The sequence below is a fragment of the Aulonocara stuartgranti genome (genome assembly GCF_965226115.1).
Source record: "Aulonocara stuartgranti genome assembly, chromosome: 14".
Lineage (NCBI taxonomy): Eukaryota > Metazoa > Chordata > Actinopteri > Cichliformes > Cichlidae > Aulonocara > Aulonocara stuartgranti.
The window spans coordinates 25,047,389-25,075,131 of record NC_138950.1 but is presented as its reverse complement, the minus strand read 5'-3'; the positions used below and the strand labels follow the sequence as shown (position 1 = coordinate 25,075,131).

At 41.4% G+C, this 27,743-nt stretch overlaps 1 protein-coding gene across 4 annotated transcripts in view; it reads left to right on the top strand.

Annotated features, from left to right (window-relative positions):
• Positions 1–12,598, top strand: part of dscamb (Down syndrome cell adhesion molecule b) — a 134,084-nt gene extending 121,486 nt beyond the window's left edge. For 2 of the 4 annotated variants that reach the window (XM_082501857.1, XM_082501856.1), the window contains exons 27-33: positions 1,014–1,190; positions 1,541–1,571; positions 1,811–1,926; positions 2,006–2,170; positions 3,741–3,941; positions 4,357–4,659; positions 11,226–12,598. In XM_082501857.1, the coding sequence (XP_082357983.1) occupies positions 1,014–1,190; positions 1,541–1,571; positions 1,811–1,926; positions 2,006–2,170; positions 3,741–3,941; positions 4,357–4,659; positions 11,226–11,728 (1,496 nt within the window). In that variant the 3' untranslated portion in view covers positions 11,729–12,598. The remainder of the gene's footprint in view (positions 1–1,013; positions 1,191–1,540; positions 1,572–1,810; positions 1,927–2,005; positions 2,171–3,740; positions 3,942–4,356; positions 4,660–11,225) is intronic. The other 2 variants (XM_082501859.1, XM_082501858.1) reach the window with 1 other exon arrangement.
• Positions 12,599–27,743: the final 15,145 nt, after the last annotated feature.

Genomic DNA, 27,743 nt, shown 5'->3' with positions numbered 1-27,743 from the left:
GTGAAGAAGGATAGGAACTTGTAAGCACTGTGCTCTCCAGACGGTTAACTTATTTCCTTTGAAGAGCTTTGCTGAGATGTGTAAGCTGCCTGTAAGGGTGTTATGTGTGCGTGCATGCATGTATGTGAGTGAGTGTGTGTGGGACACAAGTGTGTGTGGATGCTATTGTGAGTGTGAGAGTGGGTCTACAGCTTAATGCAGCTGCTGAGAAGCAGTCCTGCGGACTTAACACCACATATTCAGTCTGCTACAAACCTGGTTCCCCATCATCCCCCCACCAGCTATGGCAGATGGCTGCCCCTCCCTGAGGCTGGTTTCGCCAGAGATTTTTTCCTGTTGAAAGGGAGTTTTTCCTTCCCACTGTTGCTAAGTGCTTAATCAAAGCAGTCATTTGATTGTTGGGGTTTTCTGTATTGTTGTAAGGTCTCTACCTTACAATATAAAGCACCGGGAAGGGACTGTTGTTGTGATTTGGTGCTATATAAATAAAAATAAATTGAATTGAACTGAAAAGGTTTTGAGACCAGGAAGAAAATAGTTTAACTAATAAATTAAGACCAGATGAAAACAGCTACTTCACAAACATAGACAGGAAATGGACAAGCTGATCCAATGTTGCCAATGTGCATGCCGTTTAAAACAGCACCAAAATGTCACAAATACATATATTTTTGCAAGTTAAAAAGTGTGCAAAGGTTTGCAACCATGTTAACCAGGTTTAAATCCACCGACTGGTCATGTGTACTCGAGTCTTCTCTTGGGGTTCGGCTGAATCCTTTGTGACATCCCAATAAAGAACACGCATGTGGAAAAGCAGCATCCTAAGAGAGAATCAGCATCTTATCATCCCTGTATTCTTTAACTGTGTTGCATAAAAGCTTATCTTCAGTGTTTGTCTTGCAGGAAACCATCAACAGCACTTTGTTGTTGTAGAATATTAAATGTTTTTGAAGATTCAAAAGCAAAGTATTTGAAAATGTTAACAAATGTTGTTTTTTCACCCTCCTTTCAAGGCACCATCCCTCCTCTGCTGAAAACAGGAGATCCCATCTCAGACAACATGTCAGGCAGTGGAGGTCTGAAGATGGTGGTGACCATCACCTCTATTCTTGTGGTGGCTGTGCTGGTTTTTATTATGCTCATGGTGCTAAAGAGGAGAAGGCGGGAGCAGAGGCTCAAAAGACTCAGAGGTGGGTTGTAGATTAAGTTGTGTTGCTTTTATAATTTGTATGAATTTGCATTCTGTTTACAGTGTGAAGTGTAAATCTGGTCCATAAACCCAACATGTCTGTGTGCAAACCTGATCTCCATTACACAGATAAGCACTCGGACAAAAATGTGTTGTGTAATTAATCTTAAATGTAAAACTTTAGGCTTAGTTTGCCTTTAAAATGAAGAAATTGCCTCTGTGAGTATTTTGCACCTGGCGCCTTTCTGTAAGAGTTGTTGTCAGTGATTGTAGACTCTTAGCGCTGCTGTGGATTATCAACTAGGACAGTGCTATTATAGTATATTAACTGCCTCTTTGCTGACTTCACAGATGCCAAAAGCCTGGCAGAAATGCTGATGAGGTATGTGTTCCTAATTTTAATTTATGCACACAGCTTTCCTTTGAGCGGGGAACATAAATCACTGTGTAGCCCGGAGTTACAGTGCCCATCAGTAAGAATCAAATATATCGCATGCACACTGTCCCTCCTGCTTTCTTACAGCTACTTATCAGCTTAAATTAAATTGAATTAGCATTTCTGCAATATAGTGCAAAATCACAGCTGAAAAGTAAGGATTTTTTTCCTATTAATCTCCTCAGTAAGAACACCCGGACCCCTGACACAGTGAACAAGCAGCAGCAAACGCTAAGAATGCACATCGACATCCCCAGAGCACAGCTCCTCATCGAGGAGAGAGACACCATGGAGACAATCGGTAAGGCCCTCAAAGTCAGACTTGTGCGTCTAAGTGTAAAATATGGACGATACTTAAAGTCTTTTCCTCCGTTTTGCAGATGACAGGTCTACCGTGCTGCTGACAGACAATGACTTTGGGGAGACCAATAAACAGAAGTCCTCCACAGTGACCCACACAGTCCACTACCAGTCTCTGTCACAGGCCACTGGACCGCTGGTGGATGTGTCCGATGCTAGGCCTGGAACCAGTGAGTCCCACCACCGTCAGTGCTCAACATTTATTTCCTCTACTACTAATAATACTAATACTACTGCAAGTGCTGTGCTGTGCTTCTAGCATACTGTTGAATACTGTCTTGTGGATAAAGCAGTAATATTGTTTTATTTGGTTGTTCTGCAGCTTCATCTTACACCATAAAACACAAACAGTAAAAGCTTTTCAGTGCAAATCGCGCTGAAGTACAGTACATGCAAAGCAAATGGGTTTTCTAGCCGGTCTGAGTTTAACAGTAGGCAGCTCACGTGGAGTATTGTACCACCTTTCAGCAGTGAGATGACAAAGCACAACAGCTGGGCTTCTGGTGTTTGAGTCCCACTGAAGCAGAAGTGATGAAGAGCTGTTATCTCCCTGCCTTTTCTTGACATATTCCCATCTGACTGCCGTGCTCCAACTGGCCAGCTGGACCCGAGTACAGACGCAGACCTCAATGCACACACTTAGTGATGTACCAAAGTGATTTTGTGCAGAAAGTTAGCTGCAGATGGATTCACCTAACAATATATTGTGGTATTTGTAACACCGAGTCACGCGGTTCATTTTGTCCTAATTAAATGGCTTAAACTTTAAATTATTCATTTTACAACAGGCTGTTTGAAATGTAAATCAAAACTAAATGGAATGATTATATTCTACTTTATAGTAGAAGACTCAAGGTGCTGAACTGACAGGGTGAGATAACCTCCCTCTCCAAAAGTACAGCAGCAGGGTTCTTGACTGTAAAAAATATGACTGTAATTCATCAGAAAAGTTCTTAATTTTCATTAACATGTGCTTTTTAGCTTTACTTGATATCTGCCAACACATAAACAAGACATAAACAGAACAACAGCATATCTGTGCTCACATAAAATTGAAAACATGGGCACGAGTCCAATATTCATCACAGTCAAACACACGCATTTGCAGTCATTTTTAATCAAACAGCCACACGATTGGGTCGTTTAATTTGTCCGGTGGGGCATGAACCCAGATGCTGACTCTGCTTTTTTTTCCTCCTCCCTGCTGCTGGCCAAACACCTCCATCATTTATCCCCCCATCCGCACAGATAAAATTACAGCCTGACCTACTACAATTACCAGCACTATTCTTCTCTGCACAGATCCAATCCAGGCCTTTTTTAAAGACTGAATCTGCCCAGCAGTGAATAGACCAGTAGTCTGTCTGGGTCAGGGTGATAGGTGACGGTTTGTGTGTCTGTCTGCAATGAGACAATTGGATTGAGTGTAATGTTCAGTTCTCTTAGAGAGAATAATTGTAGCTTTACATGAAAGCCCAGCAGGAAACGCACATATTCACTTTTTAAATCCCTGCACAGTTACGGAAAAAATGTGTTTTTTTGTTCGCATCCATTTGTCTCGTGCCTGTCATGTGTGGTGGACTCTGCAATGGTTGCTAGGACTAAATAGATCTATCCATGTCATTTAACAATTATTTATTAGATAACTAATAGTTAAACTAAAAAATATGCCTTTTGTTGTGTCAGAGGACTTTGGTGGTTTGAAAATTATTACCTGTGTTCATTAACAGTGCGACCTCCTCTGTCCTTACTTAGATCCCACTGCCAGACGCACTGCCAAAGCTGGTCCTGCCGCAGCACGGAGCCGATACGCCAGCCAGTGGACTCTGAACCGGCCACACCCCACCAGCTCCTCACACACCCTGACCACTGACTGGAGACTCCCCACTCCGCGTGCCACTGGATCTGTGGACAAAGAGAGCGACAGCTACAGTGTCAGCCCCTCACAGGATACAGGTAGAGCAGTGCTGTCCAGAAACAACATGGACTCATATGTAGCCCTTGGTAGAATTCAGGGTTTAAAGTTGGAGGAGGTGACGGAAATCGTGTTGCTGTTGGGAGATGTTCAAGTGTGAAGAGTCAGCATGAATATCACGTTGGCTTTTCTCTGCAATCCAAATCATTTGGGCTGCAGTTTTTTATTCCAAACTGCAGTTTTGGGGCGTACTCTTGGCTGAAGATTGCAGGGTACAAGTCCAACTTGAACCCACGCATTTTTTATATTTAAAACACATTAAATAATAAATAAACCTGAAAAGCACAGGAAATACGGCAATAATCCACATATATGATAAACCGTAGCTTTTCATAATACACCATTCTTTACAATAACTAAGCACGTGCTATACGATGTGTGACTTGTGACCCTCAGATCGCGCACGGAGCAGCATGGTATCAACAGAGAGTGCCTCCTCCACCTACGAGGAGCTGGCCAGAGCCTATGAGCATGCCAAGATGGAGGAACAGCTCCGCCATGCCAAGTTCACCATCACCGAGTGCTTCATCTCTGACACCTCATCTGAACAGATGACAGCAGGGACCAACGACTACACCGACAGCCTGACCTCTAGCACACCGTCCGAGTCGGGCATCTGCCGCTTTACCGCTTCTCCGCCCAAACCTCAGGATGTCAGCAGGGTCATGAACATGGCCGTGCCCAAAGCGCACAGACCTGGTGAGGATGTGGTGTTTGTCACGCCCAGCGTACACACAGTTCGTAGCTGAACCACCCTTTCTGACAGTAAACTGCATTTAGATGTACAGAAAAGCTTCTATATTCGTCTTCTTCATTAGGAAAACTAGTTGAGAGAATTTAACCAGAAATCTAAGACAAAAAATGTGGGCAGCTGCAATCATTTATGCCACATGCTTGAGACTGACTGGGTTGCTCATCTGAACATAGCTTAACAGATGTTGCAGAGATCCATTTGCTTTCATGTGCACCTCTCTCACCTGTGTGGTTCGCACAGGAAAATTTGAGCTACTTCTTCACCAACAATGTGAGCAAACATGTCCTGGAAAGATTTTTGTTCTCCTGTAGCAGCCAACACGAGCTACAACAACACGAGCTACAACAACACGAGCTACAACAACACGAGCTACAACAACACGAGCTACAAGCCGACAGGCAGGTATAGTTTTGTGTAATGGGCAGAACAGCTAAATCACATTACATTAAAGATTTTCTCTAACCTCTCTAGTCTTTCAACAAAACCAGTGACTTTGGTCTCTTTGGTTTTTAAGCTGTTTTGTAAATGACCACATATTATTCTGCAGAAGCCGGTCAGTTCACTTTATGGCCACCCTCTGCTTTAATTCAGCTGCCATCAGCTTCCCATCCTAAGGATGCATCCCCTTAGTCTTCACCCAGCTGGTGCTAAGGTATTGTCTCATTAAACCAGTACAGAGCTCTTTACAGGCCTCCTGGGAGAGTAGCTCCTTGTTTTGGCAACTTTTAGGCCCTTAACAAAGCAACAAGAAGAATTCCAATATGCAGTTTTCCCTGCTGAACCCCGGGGAAGCTCGTCATTGTTAGAAAACAAAAAAAGTTTTACTAGTAATTGATACGTATGTTTTGTTGTTTTTTTTTAAACTGTGACTCCAAAGTTTTTCATTACTTCTGCAATTTGAGGTAGACCTGCTGTGCTGTGCTCTCTCCTCTCGGTTTGTAGTCTTACCTTACGTGACCCTCTGCTCCTCCTGGGAGATTTGCAGCTCAGTTACAAGATCTGGCAGTCCCGCTGCAAAGCTGCTGGCCACACACAGAAGCGCAGACATTCAAAAACACACACACGTATTCACAGCTCTTTTGTCATCCCCTCTGATCTCTGGGGCCGCAGATAATTAGCAGAGTCGAAGGTGTTTGGAAATTTAGGTCTGTGTTGTTGTTATTTTGTTTCTCAACAATAAGCATCCCAGAATCTTCAGTTTGACCTGACTGGGTTGAGGCCTCTTAGGCTTCATTATGTTTGTAACATTTATGCACAGGACGGCGGACTCGTATCACCAGTTTAGCGGAGAGAGAGGTCGGCTAAAGGCTATCAGTCAACCTAATCTCTATTGCCTATTGTCACTCGGCACAAAACGGCTCTTTACCGCCACACTGGAGACCTGTCAGTGTGATACCAGACTCTTTTCAGGCTGGTGTGGGAGCGCGGAGTGTTGAGACCCTGGTGTCATTTACATTAGTAATTGACACCAGGTCTGGTAGGTACGGCTTTTCTTAGCTGTATAAGCATTGTGTATTTTGCTGCCTTTGCAGTTAATGGACTATAAAATGACTACATGGTTTTCTGGAAGTTTACAGTTAACAAAGATTTATCAAAGCTCTATTTATTAGTAAGTTGTCTTGTAGAGTACAGAGAGAGAGAGATGCAAAACATTAACCAATCTGGCCAAAATTATTTAGAAACATTGTATGCATATTACTGTTGAATATGTGGATGCAGGATCTCTGTCACCCAGGTCACGGTAGTCCTGAGAGCTTGAAAAAAGAAGGGAATGGGCCTTCTTTTATTTGTGATGACGTGTCCCCCTCAGGATCATCTCCAAAAGGAGAAAGTCCCCAGAAGACCTTCCTGGCCAGTTACCTGGGACTGAAAAAGCCTCTTGAATGAGAGTTTAAATGTTTTCAAAGACCAACAGAAGTCCAATTACAGGGAAATAGTGCTATCCAAAGCACAGGTGAGCATGGAAACTGGATGATAGGCGTAGTTCATCACTTATGGTGTGCACTTGCCCAGGACCGCTGCCGTATTAAACTTCTTAAAAGACATTTTTAATGCCATGTCATGCTTGCTTCTGCAGGTGTAGCCATACAGACGTGAAAGCAGTATCGATCTTTCCAACAAGCTCTTAGAAGAGAGTGACTTTCCCAAAATGCCAGACAGCTCATTTAAAACATCTCCACACTTGTAAATTCTAAAAAATACAGACCCAGTGTGGAGGTTGTTTTGCTTGACTGTGGGTAAATGACCTGACTTCAACCCTATATTTGTCTCTATTACACCTGAGTGACATGAGCTCACCTAACCTGTCCATGCAGGGGTCAAAGGTGCTGCTTTCCACTGGGCCTTTGCAACAAATCCTCTGGATTTACGGGGCCATGAGCAGCAATCGTCGCACAATCAGCTTGTAAATATTTTGCGCGTAGCTCTTCCTTAACGACACACATAATATCCTTTGCAGAAGACTACAGCGATAAGGCAACAGACACTTGCACAGATTAATGTGTTTGGCAGAGAGCTGCGGTTGTATCGTGGCTACCAGAGGTGGGACCAAGTCATTGTTTTGCAAGTCTCAAGTAAGTCTCAAGTCTTTATCCTCAAGTCTCAAGTCAAGTCTCAAGTAATGTCAGGCAAGTCAGAGTCGAGTCTCAAGTCACTGGTGTAAAAGTCCGAGTCAAGTCACAAGTCTGAAACTTTGAATTTCAAGTCCTTTCGAGTCTTTAAAAAAAAAAATGAAAAAATAATGTTGCAGTTATATGCTAAATGTAAATATTAGACCATGTAATTTTAAAATCTGTGTTTTTCTCAACACATGACAAAATAGTGAACTTAGAAAATATACACAAATTGTGAAATTGCACCTCTTTAAAATGCAGCTCAATTAAACCTAGCTCCAAGAATAATTTTCACCGACAGTTCTGAGATAAGCTGCATGTTATTCTTGGATGCGGTTGTAGGACCGGCTTTAAAATCGCATGACAAAAATATCATACACATTAAAAAAAAACTGCATCACCAACGTAGCCTGGACAACATTTGCTAGTTAGATGAAGTCAGCTATCTCATCGTAGCATATTTATATGCATATTTATAATTATACGCTTCTTGGAGTGAGCGCATACACTCATGAAGTTTAGTAACTTCAGGTCACTGCAACAAGCCCAGGTACAGTTTACCGACGGATGGGTACAGGACCTTGAAATGCACCGTGTAGAAAGTAAAGACCATCGTAAGTATCATAAGTTTACCAGTCTCACAAATCGTCGTCATAAATACACATTCGTTAACCGTTTATTAATAGGACCTTTGAGCTCAATGGTAATTAATTAGCAGTGGAAATCATTTCTGGTAGCATCACAGAAATGTAGCAGTGACAATAATACTGTATGCTGTAATCGTACTGGGCAATTAGTGATACAAAACAACTGTTTTATCCTGTGAATAAAAGTATGTGTTTTTGTCAGTGTACCATAATAACAGAAGCGAAACGCAATATTGTGTCAGGACAATTCACTATTTATGCACAATAAATAAAGGAGCATAGCGCGACAATTTCTGTTCAGCGCCAGACTTGCTTGTAACCTATCACTAATTATGTTATGAAAATGACGTATTAACTACTAAAAAACACTGACCTTCGTGTAAATGCTTGGAGCAGACTAACCTGTGAGCTGGAGTGTTCTGGGACGTTATAATTGGTCTTTGAATGGCTGCAATCCAGGCCATCCGTCGCCTCTTTGTTACTTCGGAAACATGGCTCGAACAATTTCTCTTCAACGACGTAATCCGATAACAACCGATCTCTTTACCCGTCGGCTTCCCGTGGCTGTCATGCGACCGGCTATTGCAGTTAATAATACAACAGCTTCTTGACATTTTTGTGTTTCTTTTTATCGCTGTATAACTGATTTTAATTGAAAGCCTGCGTGCGCTAGTACCGCTTGACTGCTTGCCACGAGTTCCCAGAATCCTTTGCGGTTCTACCCGTGAATGACGTCACATTTTCAATCTCTATATAATATGCATGTTAAATTTTATATTTGGGGTAAAATATCAAGTCTTTTCAAGTAAACCGGTTCAAGTCCAATTCAAGTCCCAGGTCATTGGTGTAAAAGTCCAAGTCAAGTCACAAGTCTTAGAACATTTTTTCAAGTCAAGTCTAAAGTCATAAAATTAATGACTCGAGTCTGACTCGAGTCCAAGTCATGTGACTCGAGTCCACACCTCTGGTGGCTACACATAACGCCCCATTACTGAACGATCGGAAATTTACTGGCTGATGAATTTTCAAACCACATTTCTAATGAGCCCCCACGGAATCACTTAAATCTATATTTAATTCAATCAACACTCCTCCTCATTCATCATCTTTGGTGGCACTAATAGGGCTTGTTATGAAACACAGTAAATTATTCATTCTCCCCGTGAACCCAGAAATCCATTCTCCAAGGTCATGTTGGGCTGAAAGTGCAAACATGACCTCGGCTAATGCTGTGCAGGCAGGAAGTGTGGGTCTACATATAGCGTATACTTCTGTGCATGTGTGGGCCGAGTACATGTGAGTGTGTCAGTGTGCGTGGGAGAGAGAGTGCATGCGTTGAAAATGTTATTTTAGCGTTAAATTGTACACGTGTTGAAATGTTGATCCCTGCTCCCGTGAAACATAAACGCTCCATGACTAATGAAACAGTGCAGGTGCTGCTCAGCTCATCAAGTGTTCAATCTCGCCGCAGAGCACCCAATCTGGTAACCTGACGCTCTTTTGAGATTGGCTTGTTTGCTGTGTTAAACATGTAATCCACTCAGTAGAATGGATACAATAGCAGTAAACTCGCTGAACCCAAAGCGCCTCTCCTAATCCAACACCTCACAGGATTATTTAACAATTGACAGGACAGCATTTAGTCAAAGTTTATCACTTGGTCAAGATATTAAATCTGACCTGCTTTATGTGTCCACAGGCCTTTGAAGGTTTTTCTCATTCCTGCAGTGAAACACTGAGAGAAAAGTGCAAATTGACAAATGAATGAATGTCATACATATATGCCGGTGGCAGAGACAAAGGCCATAACTCAGTTTCATCGCTTTAAGAGGAGAGAGCCACTGCATCACTGCATCCGTCCCTGACAGTGATAGCAAAGTTAACACTGTAATATTCATTTTCCTATTACATTATCTCCTGCACACTTTTCCCAATACCAACTCTTAAATTAAATAGATTCACAAATAGCGAAGATTGGTATTACATTAAAATAATAGTCGTGAATCATAATCCCGAGAGGGGCCCAAGGTGAGAAAATGTACCGGCGTGAATGTGAATTAAATATAGATTTCTTTTCCGGCTCTGTGCAATTAATTTAAACTGAGGGGAAGGAAGAACAAGCAGGGAGCCCAGAAAGTAGCTTCACTGTTTCAGGGCAAGCAGAGGCATCTCTTAAAATCAGCTTATGTTAAATGATATCTCAAAGATTTCTTTATTTCCTCCTCACTGAAGCAGTGCCTTAGATTGATTTAAATACCCCTGATAGCTGACAATAAATAACGCTTCCCAAATCGATGTCTTCAGCAAATCAGCAAATGACCGCGTGTAATCTTGTGATGAAGAAGCCAAGGAGAATTATCACCCGACTCTATTGCCAGTAGCTCTGCAGAGCATTTTAATGGCTTTCACCTCATTGCTTTGGTTTATGGTGCATAACATAACTACTCATTAGTCCCACTGGTCTTAGCATTTCCTCCAGACACAGAAGCTAAATGATTTAAAAAAAACATCCTGACACCCATTATAAACTGTCTCGCCCCCCAAAACCGTTAGAATCTATGTAATTGAGCATTTAGCAGCTAGAGATAGAAAAGACAGATATTTCCATCATGGGCAGAGAAAAAGAAAGCTACCCAAGGTTGGTAACCCCACTGGCAACCTCCGGTCTCTAGAGAAGAATATGCATTCCCCAAAACAGATGGTGAGTAGTTGCTGAAGTTTTCTGGGTGAAATTGGTCACAGGAACCCTGGGTGCTGCACCTTGGTCTCTACCAGATTATTTGCATGGAAAACACAGATTTGTCTGCAAACACTCTCTAACTAACCACCTAGCACCAGCCAGACTAGGAGAACAATTCACCTTCACAGCCTCAGCACTGAGACCAACATGATTCAAAAGGTGCAACTCCATTGCAGTCCTCACTTCTTCATTACTGCTTTGTGAGTAAGTGACGAAGGTGTTTTCCAGACATGTCAGTGTCTTCAGTACAAACTGTGGGCAACTGCAGCAATCTGCAAGCAACCAAGCAACCTCAAGGAGGTTTGGGTGTAGCGCTGCATACTTCTTTGTGACCACTTTATAGTATTAGCAAGCATCCTCCTGCTGTGGTTTCTCATTAACCAGTGGTTGCCATGCAGTCTCCAACTGGTCTTTAGGCCTCTGTGAGTGGGACATTAGTTAGTTTCACAAACACCTTAGAAGCTGACAGCATTTTTAGTCTTTTTGCTTGTCTCCTGTGTGTCACCTCCCAGGAGGAGAGCTGGTCCACTTGCCGCCTTACCTCCGTATGGACTTCCTGTTGAACCGCGGCGTGCCTCTTCCAGCCCGAGGTGGGGGCGTCAGCAGCAGTAGTGGCAGCAGCAGCAGTGGAGGTGGTGCTGGAGCAAGTGGAAGTGGTGCCGGTGCTACAGGGGAAACAAGAGGAGGCGGAGGAGCCATGGGTCAGACCTGCCTGGAGCCCCAGAGGAGCCGTACCCTGAAGAGGCCACCTCCCATGGAACCCACCCCTATGGAAGTGCCCTCACCCAGGGAGGTTCAGCAGTGGCAGCCAGGAACTGCTTCCACCCTCCCACACAGGGATGTCCGGGAGAGGGGAGAGGCCCGTGGTGAGGTCCGGGGAGAGGTCCCTTCCTCAGGAGATCTAGCCCAAGCACAGGCTGCCAAGCTTAGCACCTCCCAGGAGTCACTGCTGGACTCCAGAGGACACCTGAAACAGAGCAACAACCCCTATGCCAAGTCTTACACTCTGGTATAACACTGGGACACAGAGGACTACTGCAGACACACTGGAGGAGGAAGGACAAGAGGCAGACGAAAGGCACAGGACGGACAGTTTTCCACAACAGAAATTGTTGTATATAGAGCTGTTTCTGACATGCGTCTGAAGTGGATGCTTTTCTTTGAGTCTGTCTTTCTTTCTTTCACTCTTTTCTTTGTTTCCTCTCTCGCTCTTCTCTGTTGCTTTCACACCTTTCATTCTCTCACGCCTCGCTCCTCTTCTGATGAAATTTTCTCTCACAGTTTTTATTTTCTACTTGAATATTCTTTTATTCTAAAGTGACAAAATATGAGGATTGCCAAAATGATTTATTTAAAATTTGAGAAAGAGAAAAAAATACTATTGAATTTATATCAAGGACAATTATAGTCATTATTAATATTACTATTATTATATAAAACAGAAAATATTTAAAAAAGAAGAAGGGACAGGGAGGAGGACTCTGCAGGAGAACGTTGCTTTCTTAATTTATTTTTGTTTTATTGTCGCAGTGTGATGAAATCTGTGGTTGGGAAACTGAGGGGGTTTTTAGCACTACAAGGAGCCAACAGAGGAGAAGAGGAGAGACCCCAGACGTGACCGCCAATGCTGACCAATCGTAATGTTTTTCAACCTTTCTGACGACTGCATGGCGACTGATCCAATGACAATTAATAGGAATGGCTGGACATCCCAAAAAAAAAAGAAGAGACAGAGAAAGAGAATTTTTGTCACACTATGAAATTATACAATGTGAATATATATAAAGAGATCACTTTTATTTGTGGATATTATGGGGAAAATGATTTGGTTAATAAAGTCCTTAGTCATGTTTGCACACATCTGAGTTTGATTTATATTTCCAAAGATCAATATCCCTCCTTTTTCTTTAACCTGGTTGTTCTTATACTTTCCACCTACTTTCCTAATTTACCAAAAAAGGGCAGCCATATCTGGTAATATCTAAAAGAGGTTTGATCAATGACCTCCTGATGGCTGCAGCCTGATTTTCTGCATATTTAACATCATTTTGACAATCTTCAAAGTTTTTTACTTTGAAGATTGTTCCTGGAAATGCATTAGTGTGCAAAATCCAAACACTAGTGCATCCAAAATAGATTAATAATTAAAAAAGTAAGCTTTCCTTTACCTTTTGTTTTTTGTTTTAACTTTGGTAATAACAGCTTACAGTTAATGAAAATCTGAAATCCTGTATCTTAAATTATTAAAATGTTTAATTTCCAGTGTGAGTAAATTACTATTCAGACAGTGCAAATACCTTGTATCACTATAGTTCAGTACACACAGCTGTCATTGGGGAACAATGCATCGAAGCCACAGAAGTTGACTGCTGAAAATATTAATGGAAAGTTGACTAGAAGTGAAACGTGTGGTAGGGAAAGGTCCACCGGGTGCAGGGGTGTTTGCAGCCGTGACAAGATTGTCAAAAAGAACAAAACTGTTCCACTTGGGAGAGCTGGAAACTGAACACAACGCACACAAAAGAAGAGACTATCACAACTAACCAGGAAGTAACAGAGCAGAAATGCAGACTTTACACAGAGACAAAAGGTAAACAGACAGAGACGGTGACAGGACTGAGAGAGGCAGGAAATACACAAACTAACAACTAAAACTGTCAAAGAACTAAAGGCACAGATAACTGAGGTAAGGAAAGCAAACCGCAATATAAAGAGAACAGAAAACAACATTACAGAATAAGATTGATGAAAAATACAAAACTAGAGAAACTAAACATCTCAAAACTCAAAACCACAGTCCAAGACCCACAGAGGTTGCATTCGAGGTGTATGATCTGTCAGACATGGTCTAGGCTTCTGGCTGGAAGCTGTGCAATATCAAACCCGCAACTCCTCCCAGAGTTAATTTATTTCGTTTGGGGATAGTTGTAGTTTGGGAGTTTGTAAGATATTTATATAGCCATCGCCATTTGAGGAAAAGACCTTCATCTAAAAAGCTGCTGGCAGTACAAAATATAATTAAACTGTAAAGGAAAAAGTTGAAAAACCATTAACAAGTAAGTAGGAGATGAAAGGTTTAATGATATCTGGAAAACAAATCCATAAGTTGCTTCATTTGTATACTCATACAGCAGAAAAAAAACCTGAATTAACGTTTACCTTTTGCATTGATCGGCTGACTGTCCGACGTCACAGTGGAACCATAACACCGATCATCTGACAGCACTTGATGTCCATTGTTAACCTGAACTATTCCCAATTTTGTGTGAATTACCAGTTACTGTGAAATCCATACATACATCATATCATGGCAATATGCAATTTAGAGATATCTGCCTGTAGAAAGGTAGGCTTAGTACACTAAACTAAAAGTAACACAAAACCACTTTAAAGAAATCTTAAATTTTTAAAGATCATTTTTTATTATTATTCTCTTATTTTTCTTATTTTGTCGAAACATTTCTCACCAACATAAGCATCCACAAAAACTGAGCTGAAGCACAAAAATACACACATCATTACAAAACAAACACGTCACGTTTTACAGAGGATTACTGGTGTGTAGAAGTTGTTTGAATGCAATGAATCGGTCTCTTGAGTGTGTCCACACGTCAGCGGGGAGCATGTAACAGCGAAGAACAACCTTGGCATGGCACAAGCATTAATTAAAACAGGCTTGTGTGGATGCTCGGCGTTGGTTTTGATCAACAGATGGCACTGTGCAGTCACTGAATCGAGTCCTTTTGCTGATAACAAGCAGTGAGCGTGTGGACTTGGAGGAGGTGGAAAAGGATGGTTCAGCACCAAAACTATTTGTGACAACCTGGAGAGAAACATCAAGGGCAACCCAGCATCCATTCCAGCGTGTGTCTGCCATTTGCAGGAGCACGCCACCCCGAACACTGTGAATTATTCATGCCAGCGCTGACACTGGGGGCTAGATCAGGTTTACACTGTCACAGTGATCCCCACGGTGCCCCAAATGTGGATGAGACAGCAGAAGCTGGGAAAAGATTGCTTGCACCCCAATGAATAACCACACACACACACACACACACACACACACACACACACACACACACACACACACACACACACACACACATTATGCTAATCCTTGGTGGTAAATCGATGCAGCTGAAGTTGCTTTAAGTTGTTCTGTTGCTGTTTTATTCTTCCCTTTATGGTGCGTACATTTGTCCATTCAGTGCAACACAAAAATGATCTGCTGCAGGCTCTGAAATTGGCTACCAGGAAAACTTCATGCAGTTGCTATAAATGTTTGCAAGGAAACGGTCACACTGGAAATCAAATTTAGCACCGTGGGCGAATGACAATAATTGCAGTTTCTTTTTTAAACCTGTGGACTCCCTTCGCTGGTGTGTGGTATTATAATAAAGATAGATTGCCCACCTGCACACCAAGAATACTTCATGCCTGTTCACTTGCCCTCATACATTAGGAAGAAGTAGGACTGGGGTGTTAGTGTGTGACTTGCCTCCTGGCTGTGGGCCATTATCGCGCCTCCAACCACGCTCAGCAGCCACAGAGGGAAACTCTGAGATAGTGGAACGGGATGAGGAGGTTTTAAAGCTAAAAGTGTAGTGCAGTGGTTTGTAACCGTTCTTTCTTTTGCTATATGAATTCAAGTAACCTTTAAGCAACACTATGCATACACTTTTAGTTTAGTTAGCTGTTCTATCCATTTATCTCTTACTTGTCTCTGACTTTTCTGCTAGCTTGCTTGCGGAATAATTTCAGATTCAATATGTGGGTATACTTTGTGGGGAAAAATATTGTTTATTTTGAGCAGCAGAATTTGCCGTACCGAGTAGACCTCTCCCACGGGAATGAGGCTGTACTGTATGACTGCTAATTTTCAGAAGGAGCCCTTGTGTGCTGTGGTGCAGATTTTTAGTAGATTTCTTCTAACTCTCCTAGGAGGATACCATAGCATGATGTGCACTGTCAGTGAACATACGAGGTTAGGAACAGTCAAGAGAGCTCCCAGGTGGTTTTCATAATGAGGTGCCTTAAGGGTTGGTAGGAGACAGGGGTGCAATTTAGAGAGCATGAAACGGAAGGAAATTCCCCCGGAGTTCTCAGATTGTTCCCACTGTGTTTATCTCTCCGAGGCCCATTATTTTTCTTCTCAGTCTTGACCTCCATCTCGCTGCTCTGCCTCTGTATTGATCCTGCAGCGTCTGTCCTTGTCTTCAGTGAAGGACTTGAAGAGCACAGTATTTTTCTGACAAGAAGATTATTTCACATGGGTTCCCTTTGTCATCTCAAGCAAACCAGTGGACTTTCAGTACTTAACGAGTTAGCTGTGGAATTGTAGGCCAACAAATACACTTCAGATGTTTACACACTCTCATCGTGGACATGAAGTTCATGGTAATTTTGGGCTTTTAATCATTTTTTTGAACTCTTCTTCTTCCGAGGTAGAATGATTGTAGAGCATACACCTTTAAGGTCTAAAAAATAATAATAATTGAGTGCATAAGTTTAAATTTATTCTCTAATCCACACTGATTAAAAAAAAAGAATAAAATATACATACACCAGCAATAATGAGACATTGCTAAATGTCCCTTAGCAAGTTGCACCACGACCAGACACTATTGGTAGCAATCAACAAGTTTGGGTTAAATATTATATATATGGTTGATTTAATTTAGACTGGTTAGTTTCCTGCTAAAGACATGGTTAATAATAATGCAAATTTTCTTTTTCTTTTTTTTTTTGCCTGTCCCGTTTGGCAGAATTGTTGTCTAAAGGCAAAGAAAGATGCCCAACGGATTTACTTTACCAAATTGACCATCCCAGCCTTGCCATAATGGTCCATTTGATTCACCTTTTATTGTTTATTTTATTTTCACTTACTGAATACGGGACAGACTTGAATGGGGGAAAGAAGGGGAGAAAGAAAGAGGGAAAGAGAAACAGCTGAGAAGAGGGACGGGGGAGAAGGGCAAAAAACAAAAACCAACAGAATGAGCAGAAAAAGAAAAAAAGAAGAAAAAAAGAAAAAAAAAGCATATATCAATCACCTGGGTCACCTGCTGAGAAAGAAAAAAGAAAACAAGCAGAAGAGAACAAGAGTAATAGAATAAACAACATCACAATGATATATGGGAATATGACAGTAAATACTAAATATTAAACATTATTGTGCAGCACATAAGATCAACAGAACACAGTGTGCTTTGAGGTAGGAGCCAAAAAGGGTGTAGTTTGTGGGTGTGATCACCCGTGTGTACACCTGTGAGCATGGACGCGCTTGTTTTTTGTTTTTTAAAAGGTTCCTTCATGTAATGATCTGCTAGATGGTGTGGGGGGGCCACAGCCCCGTCCTCCAGGGCATGAAGCAGGTATGGAGGAGATCAAAACTCCAGACATCCTGAGGCCCCCAGAACACAAGAGACCAAGGAAGACCAACAGAGGGGCAGCCGCGCCACTGTCCCGGAAAGAGCTGAGGAGAGTCCCAGATGAGGGCTCACTCAGCAGCCGCGGAGCAGAAGCCAGGGGGAGTTGCAGTGACGCGCCCGTGAGCTCCGCCGGCAGCCAGCCGTGCCTGAGTGACCGAGCCCCAGGCCGAGAGGCCGGGGGCACCCCACCTCCGAAGTGGCCCGAGCAAGCCCCAGGCTCCAGGCCCCGATAAGCGGCCGCCAAGGAGTGATAATAATGCAAATTTTCAATAGAGTTGAGGTCAGGGCTTTGGGAAAGCTTAACGCTAGCATGCTTTATCCATTCCAAAACCAGTTCTGATGTGTGTTTGAGATCATTGACCTGGTTGAACAACCAGTTGTATCTAAGTTTCAACTGTCTAGCTGTTGATTTGAGGGGAAGTTGAAGAATTTGGAGGTAACGTTTTCATTATTCTATCCATACCTCTGGCAATTAAACAGCCCAGTGCATGATGCTACCGCCACCATGCTCGACAGCTGGTACACTGGTCTTAGGTTTGAAAGCCTCACCTTCACTCCTCCAAACATAACTCTGGGCATAAAATGTTTCTCCAGTATGCATTTGTCTTGACCATGTGGGCAGCTGCAAATTTCACTCACTTAAAGGTGCCAGTTTTGGTGCTACTTTTTTGCTCATCAGTTTCCTGTTCATGGCGGACTTAAGCCTTGCAACTAGTAGTTAGTCATGAGCTGTAATTCGAAGTTTGTAGACCTTGCTCATGTCATGTAGAACCATAAGAACCATTTTTAAGTGATTTAAGTGGTACAGTGTACAATCATTCGACTCTGGAAAAAGAATAGTTCAAAGAAAAGAAGTGAGTGCTCAGGAAGTCACTGTAGTCAAGGACGCAAGCTGTTTGTTAGGTGGTTTGATAGCTATGATCCCTGTCAAATATCTGTTATTATAATGAAAAACTTAATACTGTCATGTAAAACATTACAGATTGCAAATGTTTGAACAATATTGATCTGTCTAAAGGAAGAGATCCTGTGTTATGGACTACTAAGTGATGGATGGTCTGATTAAGCCAAGTCGATGTTGTAAAAAGCTGTTGTAATTGCTCACAGTTAATTAGAAACTGGCAAAGAGTCATGCAATAAGGAGTTAGAGCTTTATAAACTTAAGGTTTGTTTCTCATTGAAGCAGCTATATCATTATATATATCATGAAATGAGCTTCAGATCAAGGTATCAATGTGTCAGTGTAGCTGGTGTCTGAAAGCATAATCCAGATGCTCCTCAGCAACACCAGCAACCCAAAGAACTGCAAATCTTTCAGAGAATTGCATCATACTTCATAATTTAATCATGGTGGTCTGCGAGAGAGGCATGTTGTCAATAATGTGTGCTTACTATGTCTCATGACTTTACACAGACTCACATCTGGAGTGATGTTTAACACAAATTTACTTTACTGTCCCCTCAAGTCAAAGGCTACTTGAAGTGCCCATAAAACTTCAGTGGAAGATAAGTGAATATGGAAAAAAACACAAATCAATAAAACCTCATAGATCTGTCACACTTATACAATACATACATGGGTATTTTTAGAAAACTGAGATTTCTGCTTTTATTTTGAAAACTATTTTCATTCAGATGAAAATGCCAAAAATTCTATCAAGCCAGAGCAAAAGGTGGTGATATAATCCTAACTGTACAGAAATGTTAGCCAATCAAAAGATGAAATACAACAACAAAGTCTGCTGTCGATACAAGGAGGAACAGGTGCGCACATGCAGCAGGGCCAGGCAAACATCTTTGTTTTCCTCAGTTTAAAAGCAGAGATGGACTTTCTAAAAATCTTCAACCTTAGAGGAGTTTTACAAAAATCTTTGTTCTCACTGATGTGTGGCTGAAAGGCCAGGATGCAGAGAAAAAGCTGTTTCCCGAAACACACACGCACGTGTGGACAGGGGCCTTAATCAGCAGAGCCTTTCATGAACAGCACTTTTTAGCTTTAACTGTAAAGCTAACTGAGCCAGACACTGTATTAGATAAAAGCATCTCTATTGATTTCTACGGTTTTATTTCCATATGTAAGAGTTTAACAACTGATTTATGTTTTATAGTTATTAATGCAGTCTTTTCCTTTCAAGTGCAGACAGATGTAAACTGTTGTAATTTTATGAGCTTCTGAGGCATATGCAGAAGCCAATAACACTCTGTAGGAGCAACATATGCAGCACAGAAACTCAAAGCTTCACACTGCTGATGTTTTTTTCCCTTAGCATCTATGAGATGTGACATCTAACTATTGATATAAACTGCAGTCTTCTCCAGGAGCTATCCTGAAAGATCACAAGTGGTATTCTGGGGGCATTAAAAGAATTAAAATTAAAATTATTTATAAAATGAAGAACTTTAAGCATTTTGATTTAAATTGGATTATTATGGCTTATAGTCCATGGAAATCAGAAATCTGGTATCTAGTAAAACATTATAAACACTGTATTTCTCACAGTATAGTTCAATACCCCCAACCTCAGTCATGGTGAAGACCATCCAACACTTGTCCAGATAACGGTCATCAGTGAGGAGAGTGAGGGAAGGTGATTCCTGAAAAGCTGGCTTTTTGCAAAATGCTGTATCAAATAATATTAATGGAAAGTTGCCTGCAAGGGAAACGTGTGGAAGAAAAAGTTGCACAAGCAACAGTGATGATGGCAGCCTTGAGAGGAACTGACCTGTTTTTCTGTTTTCCAAAGTCCTCTCTACAGATGACAGTGAAATTTCAATTTCATATTGAAATCAAGGCTGTAGAGTCTGGAGGAATATGAGGTGCTTGAAGTCCAGTGTGAAGTTTGTGCAGTCTGTGGTTATTCGGGCTGTTGTATCATCTGTTGTTGTCAGTGGTTCTTGGTAATGTGTGTTTAATCAAGTCCAAAGTCAACGCAGCCACACACTGGGAGATTTTAGAGCGCTTCATGCTTCCATCTGCTGACGAGCCTTATGGAGATGCTGGTTTCCTTCTTTGGCAGGACTTCACACCTGCCCGCAGTGCCAAAACTACTACCAAATGGTTTGCTGATCGTGTTATTATGTAGAGAGAAATTACTTCACATAACCACGATATGATCTACAAACATAAAATAAGATTTACAAATGTGTATAATCGCTTTAGTGTAACTTTGCATAATCGCAAATGTGTGTTGCAACAACCTCCTGTCAGCGAGTGAAACATCACAACCCTTAATTGAACTGAATTGAATTGCACAGTTTTCCATGTTGTTTAACATGTATTTACCCACTCTCACATGCAATGATGTGTGACCATATGCACAAACACACACCACCTAGCTCTCTCTGGAAAAAATACCTGCTCTCACACGTACGTCCTATTAAAACAATTACTCGCTTACAAATTCAAGATCACTGAAAGGAAACTAACTACTGCATCTTTATGACTGATTCACAAACTGCTGTGAGAGCAGGCAGGCTCTAATTCACACACGGAGCGATTTCAGTGCAAGTAAGCTGTGTGTATGAAAGGCCGACTACACAGTGAGCATTTACATAATTTCCTTAGTGATTAATAAAGTGTTCGGATTCTGATATGCACAAAAAATTTTAAAGTCACTTTACTAATCTGAAAAGGCTTGTTTTTAAAACCTCCGCCTGTGCACACAAAGGTCCAATCGTATTTGTGATGTTCTTTCCCTTCAATTAAAAATTGTTAAAGATAGAAAAGTGCACAAGTTATTTGTTTCCCACTTACGCACTTATTTTGTACTTAGAGTACAGTATATAGTGAATTTGCCATCATTGAAAAATTCCTTTGAGGTGGAATTCGTAGCTGCAAAGGTGAAGTCTCATTAATGAGAAAGAAAAGCGGGTATAAATAGCAGCTGGTTTCTGGGGTTCATTCACAATCACAGGGTCAGTGGAGCAGCAACACTGCCGGGGGATAAAGTTTCTAGGACGGTTTTCAAATATGAAGATGGGAAATTATAGTTCACTACAGCGAGTGTGAGGTGTCACTTTTTGCTTTTCAGAAATTGGTTCACAGCGTTTTTTTTCCTCTTTTAAATTTTCCTTTAAAATACCAAATGTGACAGCTTACTTTATTTACCTCTGCTGTACCTTTACCACTAGCAAACTAGCATGATGCTAAATATGGAAAGACAACCTTAATATTGCCAATCCTGCATATAATGCAAATGCAAAGTAAATGTTCTAATTATTTAATAAAAGCTTACTGTTTGTTCCAGAAACCACATCGTGATTGACAAAGTCCTAAAGCTGTGGCATCACAGCAACGTGAACAACACTGATTATGGTGAGGCAGGAATCACACCAACAGATGGATATCAGACACACGTCTGGAATGGCTTGGCCACATTCAACACACAACCCCAAAACCCAATTTTATTATTTCATAAAACATATTAGTTCATTTTGAATCTGATGCCAGCAACAAATCACAAAGAAAGGTTGGTTCTTGGGCAGAATTTGAATTTGTAATAAACAAAAACAGATGGGAGAACATTTTGCAGTTAATTAGGCTAACTGATAACAGGTCAGTAATATGACTGGGCATGAAAAGAGCGTCTCAGTGATTTGGAGTAAAGTAAAGATGTACGCAAGTCGATTATTTCATTATTTGTCTGCCTTGGTTGCTCTTCCAGGGGTTTCACCTCCTGTATGTATGTGAAAAGGCCTCTTCCTTCTGGTAGTTGTTATTCAAGAAAAGAACTGCTTCCAGCAGCGTAGTCAATGTTTGGCACTTCTCTTTGAAAGAGGGTACAAGCTTGCTCAGCTTGTCTGTTTTCAGTCTGCAGTCCTGCAAGTTGTGCCACACTGTTGGTCTTTCAGCCTGCTCAATGGTACGCTCATTGACTCTGTGTGCACTTGATTTTAATTGTTCATTTTCAGCCGGGGTGGCTTTAAAGACCTTTCACACTTCTATTTGCATAGAGGGCCACGTCCTGGACCAAGCTACCTTGGAAAAATTAAAACAGTCAATTGATGTGTATAGAGTCAGAGCAAAGCTACTGCAGACAGCGAGTATCACGGCTGCGCCTGCTGCAGTTGTGGCCATGGTCTGGCATGTGCACCTGTACATACGGATGTCTGAAATATAAAAAATTGCCAAAAATGAAAGAAAAATAAATAAATTTGACAACAAAATCAAAAATGTGTGGATCAGCTGAGGCTCTCAACTACAGGGAGTGCAGAATTATTAGGCAAATGAGTATTTTGTCCACATCATCCTCTTCATGCATGTTGTCTTACTCCAAGCTGTATAGGCTCGAAAGCCTACTACCAATTAAGCATATTAGGTGATGTGCATCTCTGTAATGAGAAGGGGTGTGGTCTAATGACATCAACACCCTATATCAGGTGTGCATAATTATTAGGCAACTTCCTTTCCTTTGGCAAAATGGGTCAAAAGAAGGACTTGACAGGCTCAGAAAAGTCAAAAATAGCGAGATATCTTGCAGAGGGATGCAGCAGTCTCAAAATTGCAAAGCTTCTGAAGCGTGATCATCAAACAATCAAGCGTTTCATTCAAAATAGTCAACAGGGTCGCAAGAAGCGTGTGGAAAAACCAAGGCGCAAAATAACTGCCCATGAACTGAGAAAAGTCAAGCGTGCAGCTGCCAAGATGCCACTTGCCACCAGTTTGGCCATATTTCAGAGCTGCAACATCACTGGAGTGCCCAAAAGCACAAGGTGTGCAATACTCAGAGACATGGCCAAGGTAAGAAAGGCTGAAAGACGACCACCACTGAACAAGACACACAAGCTGAAACGTCAAGACTGGGCCAAGAAATATCTCAAGACTGATTTTTCTAAGGTTTTATGGACTGATGAAATGAGAGTGAGTCCTGATGGGCCAGATGGATGGGCCCTTGGCTGGATTGGTAAAGGGCAGAGAGCTCCAGTCCGACTCAGACGCCAGCAAGGTGGAGGTGGAGTACTGGTTTGGGCTGGTATCATCAAAGATGAGCTTGTGGGGCCTTTCCGGGTTGAGGATGGAGTCGAGCTCAACTCCCAGTCCTACTGCCAGTTTCTGGAAGACACCTTCTTCAAGCAGTGGTACAGGAAGAAGTCTGCATCCTTCAAGCAAAACATGATTTTCATGCAGGACAATGCTCCATCACACGCATCCAAGTACTCCACAGCGTGGCTGGCAAGAAAGGGTAAAAAAGAAGAAAAACTAATGACATGGCCACCTTGTTCACCTGATCTGAACCCCATTGAGAACCTGTGGTCCATCATCAAATGTGAGATTTACAAGGAGGGAAAACAGTACACCTCTCTGAACAGTGTCTGGGAGGCTGTGGTTGCTGCTGCACGCAATGTTGATGGTGAACAGATCAAAACACTGACAGAATCCATGGATGGCAGGCTTTTGAGTGTCCTTGCAAATAAAGGTGGCTATATTGGTCGCTGATTTGTTTTTGTTTTGTTTTTGAATGTCAGAAATGTATATTTGTGAATGTGGAGATGTTATATTGGTTTCACTGGTAAAAATAAATAATTGAAATGGGTATATATTTTGTTTTTTGTTAAGTTGCCTAATAATTATGCACAGTAATAGTCACCTGCACACACAGATATCCCCCTAAAATAGCTAAAACTAAAAACAAACCAAAAACTACTTCCAAAAACATTCAGCTTTGATATTAATGAGTTTTTTGGGTTCATTGAGAACATGGTTGTTGTTCAATAATAACATTATTCCTCAAAAATACAACTTGCCTAATAATTCTGCACTCCCTGTATATTTGAATCAGGTTTGGAAGGAAAAAGAGAATCGTTGAATGAGGAGTGGCAAACAAAAACAAAAACTCACAAAATGCTTCCCAGTTATAGCAAAGGTACTCTGTGGTGCTCATATTGCTACGACATTTACTGCAGTGGCCCACATTCGAATCTGTGACAGCTGGAGCTTTTCTATTGAATGTTTTTACCAAAGTGTATAAAGTGGCAACAGATGCATCCATCAGTCATGTTTGTTTTTCTGTAAATATAGTGTTCTAGTCCCTTCATGGTTCAATGTCTTAGGGAGCACTTAGCTCGATATACTGTTTTTGCATTTTGTTGTAAGAGTGTATCGAGATCGAATATAGGAAGGAATGTATATAGTATCGATATGCACAAACTTTACACTTGTGATATTCTATAGATCCAAATCATGTATAGACTGCCAAATAGATGTTTATAGTAAATTAAATTAATACAAGTAGTTTATTTTGTTTTGTTTTTAGAGGCAGATGTTTTTATTAGTCTTATCTTGTCAGGGCTCTGTGTGCAGGCGGATGGAGAGGAGGATCCAAATGCGAGACTCTGAGACTCTGGAATTGAATTGAGACTGAATTGAAACTGAGAACCTTAGCTTTATTGCTGGCGACAAACGAAAACGTGAACAGAACAATGACACCGAGAACTGAACACACAGGCATAATTCTGAGGGTACGACGCGACACTGACACAGAGAATCACAGGGCTTAAATACACAGATGGCAGTAATCAAGGGATGAGAGACAGGAGGGGAACACACCTGGGAGAAATCACAGCTGACGAGACGTAAACTGAGCACACTCACATACGATACACAATAAAACAGGAAACTCAGACACATGGAACCAGACAAGATATTGAACTAAACAGACAGCTTCACAAACAGACGGGGTGACACCATAGACAGACAGAGATACAGACGCAGACTCAGACCGAATGTAACACGTAGAACTCAAACAATAATAATAATCATGATAATAAATTGGAAAATGATAATAATAAACTTGGACCATGACATATCTAATTAGCAGCACACACGTTTGATCTGTTTTGACAGCCAGTTTTGCCTAATTGGATGACTGAATACTGCCTGTTGGATGGGAGCGATTGCGTGCACGATGTTCTTTTGTACCGGATGAAGGTCTGTTGGACTGAAATATTGTGTTTTAATAAAATAATGGTAAGTGAGACAGTGCGGACAGTGAGGTTATTATTTAATTGTCTAATAAAGGAGCAAATGCCCAAAAGAAAACATCTTTAAAAAAGACCACTGGGTGGTCCGATCACCGCAATACTGAACTTTAACCTCCTAGGACCTGGCGTCCACATATGTGGACATCACATTTTGGGTTGTCTAGACCAAAATACCAAATTTTGCTCTACAAGGGTCTGATATCCACTTACGAGGACATTATATATATACTGTTCTATCGAAATTTAAAGCGAATGTCCTAATTTGTGGATCTCATTTCTGTCAGAAACAAAAATCATGTAAAAAAAACAAAAAAACAAAACAAATCACGTAAATCTTTGTTTTTACTTTTTTTTTTTACAGGTCACAATCAGCTCAAATAGCAAAGAGAAATTAAAAATGCATGCCATGAAAGAGTTCAGGTCTTAGGAGGTTAAAGATAAACTGTATGAACTTGAAGTTCCTCACACTGTCAGGTGGACTTTAAAATAAACTGCGTATAACTTTTGTGTTGTTTTACGCCTAAAACCAAAACCCAAACTGAAAGCTGCTGCCTAGAACTTCTGTAGCTTTATGAAGAGCTTCATATCTACAACCATCAATAGGTAGACCAAGAAAGACAGAACAGCAGAGAGGTGTGTGTTATATGAAACCATTAACTAAAACTCCTCAGGCACCTGTCTCTGTTTCTGACATCAAGTTTTAATCAGATTTTAGAGAGACGGAAAATTTTTTGTTTTGTTCTGAAGCGTGAGAAGCAAGTTTAGCTTTAATCCATCAGCGCTCAATTTCCTGTCGTCTCGCTCCGAGATTTGCCAGCGGAAGAACGTTGACGTGCAAAAGAAATCAACTTTGGATGGAAAATACCTTATTAGGTATTTACTGGTCCTTTGTGCTGGAAAACTGGCTGGTGGAGTGTTAGAAGTGAAAATGATAATTGTGCTAATTCCAGAGGAAGCATCAGTCTTTGGTACAGACAGAGGGCTCGTTGTATTTGACAGCGAAATTCCTCACATCATGCTCACAGGCACACACGCTCACTCGATTAGATCAGATTCATGTTACTGTTGGTGTGACAGGATACTAATGACTAATGCAATTTTAATGAATCAAACTGAGTGGAATCATTCATCTCCACATCTCCGGGGAGCATAAGACTACCGTGCAGAAATATCCTTATCTCTGAACAACTAACCACATCTCACTACAACAATGTGTGAGATTTTATGTTTCTATAATGTTGTTAAAACACACATTTACGAGAAAAAAAGCAGATCGGTTGATTTATGGGGTGATCGTGGCTCAAGAGTTGGGAGGTCGCCTTGTAATCAGAAGCTTGCTGGTTCGAGCCCCGGCTTGGACAGTCTAGGTCGTTGTGTCCTTGGGCAAGACACTTCACCCGTTGTCAGAGGGCCCATGTCCGGCAGCCTCACCTCTGTCAGTGCGCCCCAGAGGGGGGTGTGGCTACAATGTAGCTGTCATCACCATTGTGTGAATGGGTGGATGACTGGATGTGTAAAGCCCTTTGAGGTCCTTTGGGACTAGTAAAGCGCTATATAAATACAGGCCATTTACCATTTCCAAGGTAATACATTGGCATGCTAAGTGCACAGCAGTGCGTAAACCAATCATGAAAATGTCAGTTTTCATAAGATCATGGCTGATAAATTATTATCAGTAACATTGTAGTGTGAAGGTGATGTCTGTGGCTGTTGGGACATAAGCACAGAAACCAGTTTATTTAGATGCCTCTACATTTACAGGCTGCTTTTACAGACTCTGAGGGCTACGAAAAATGCTCCAAGATTTATTCTGGTTTCTGTAGGAGTGATATTTGTCTCTATAGGAGGAACAGGAGGCACACAGTGAGTTTCACTGTTCTATTCTCAGTACACGTGGAAAATTTCATCCTTATTTCAGTGCATGCATTACCATAGTGTTCACGCTGAACTTAGTGTCTTGGTAATTAATCTAATTTGAGAGGATTTGAGCTTTGTGACATGGTGTGTTGTCCTGCTGGATTGGCAGCCATGGTTATAAAGAGACACGGCAGCAACAATAGTCAGGTAGGCTACAGCATGTAAACAATGGTGGGCAATCCCTTACACCATTACAAGAGAGTTTACAAAAAATACAGACATCCTCGTCTCCATATCTTGGTTGGATTTAGTGGTTATTTGAGTTGCCTTCCGCTCTAGGTCGTCTTGAACATAAGAAGATAAAGATTGATTCATCTCCTACGGGATATTCATGTGTCCAGTTGCTTACACACAGAGATCAACTCAATAAATTAACAGTTTAAAGAGTATAAATGTTCAACTGTTGTTACTGCTGGAAGGTAGTGTGGGGATCAGGTCATGAATCTTTTGTCCTGACAAATCATTATAAAAATCTCTTGGTAGTAGAAACAAAAGATCTTCTAAAGCATTCTGTCCTAAAGCACTTATCATCTGATAAGGTGACCGCTTAATCTACTTTTATGGTCAACCAAACTCCTGTGGAAAGGATGACTGTGGTTTTCAAATATGGCATTCCTTCTTCTCTGTACACCTTTCCATCACAATTCCCAATGAGTGCACAGTTCTACCAATCCCCACGCCAGCCTTCTTCACCAACTTGTC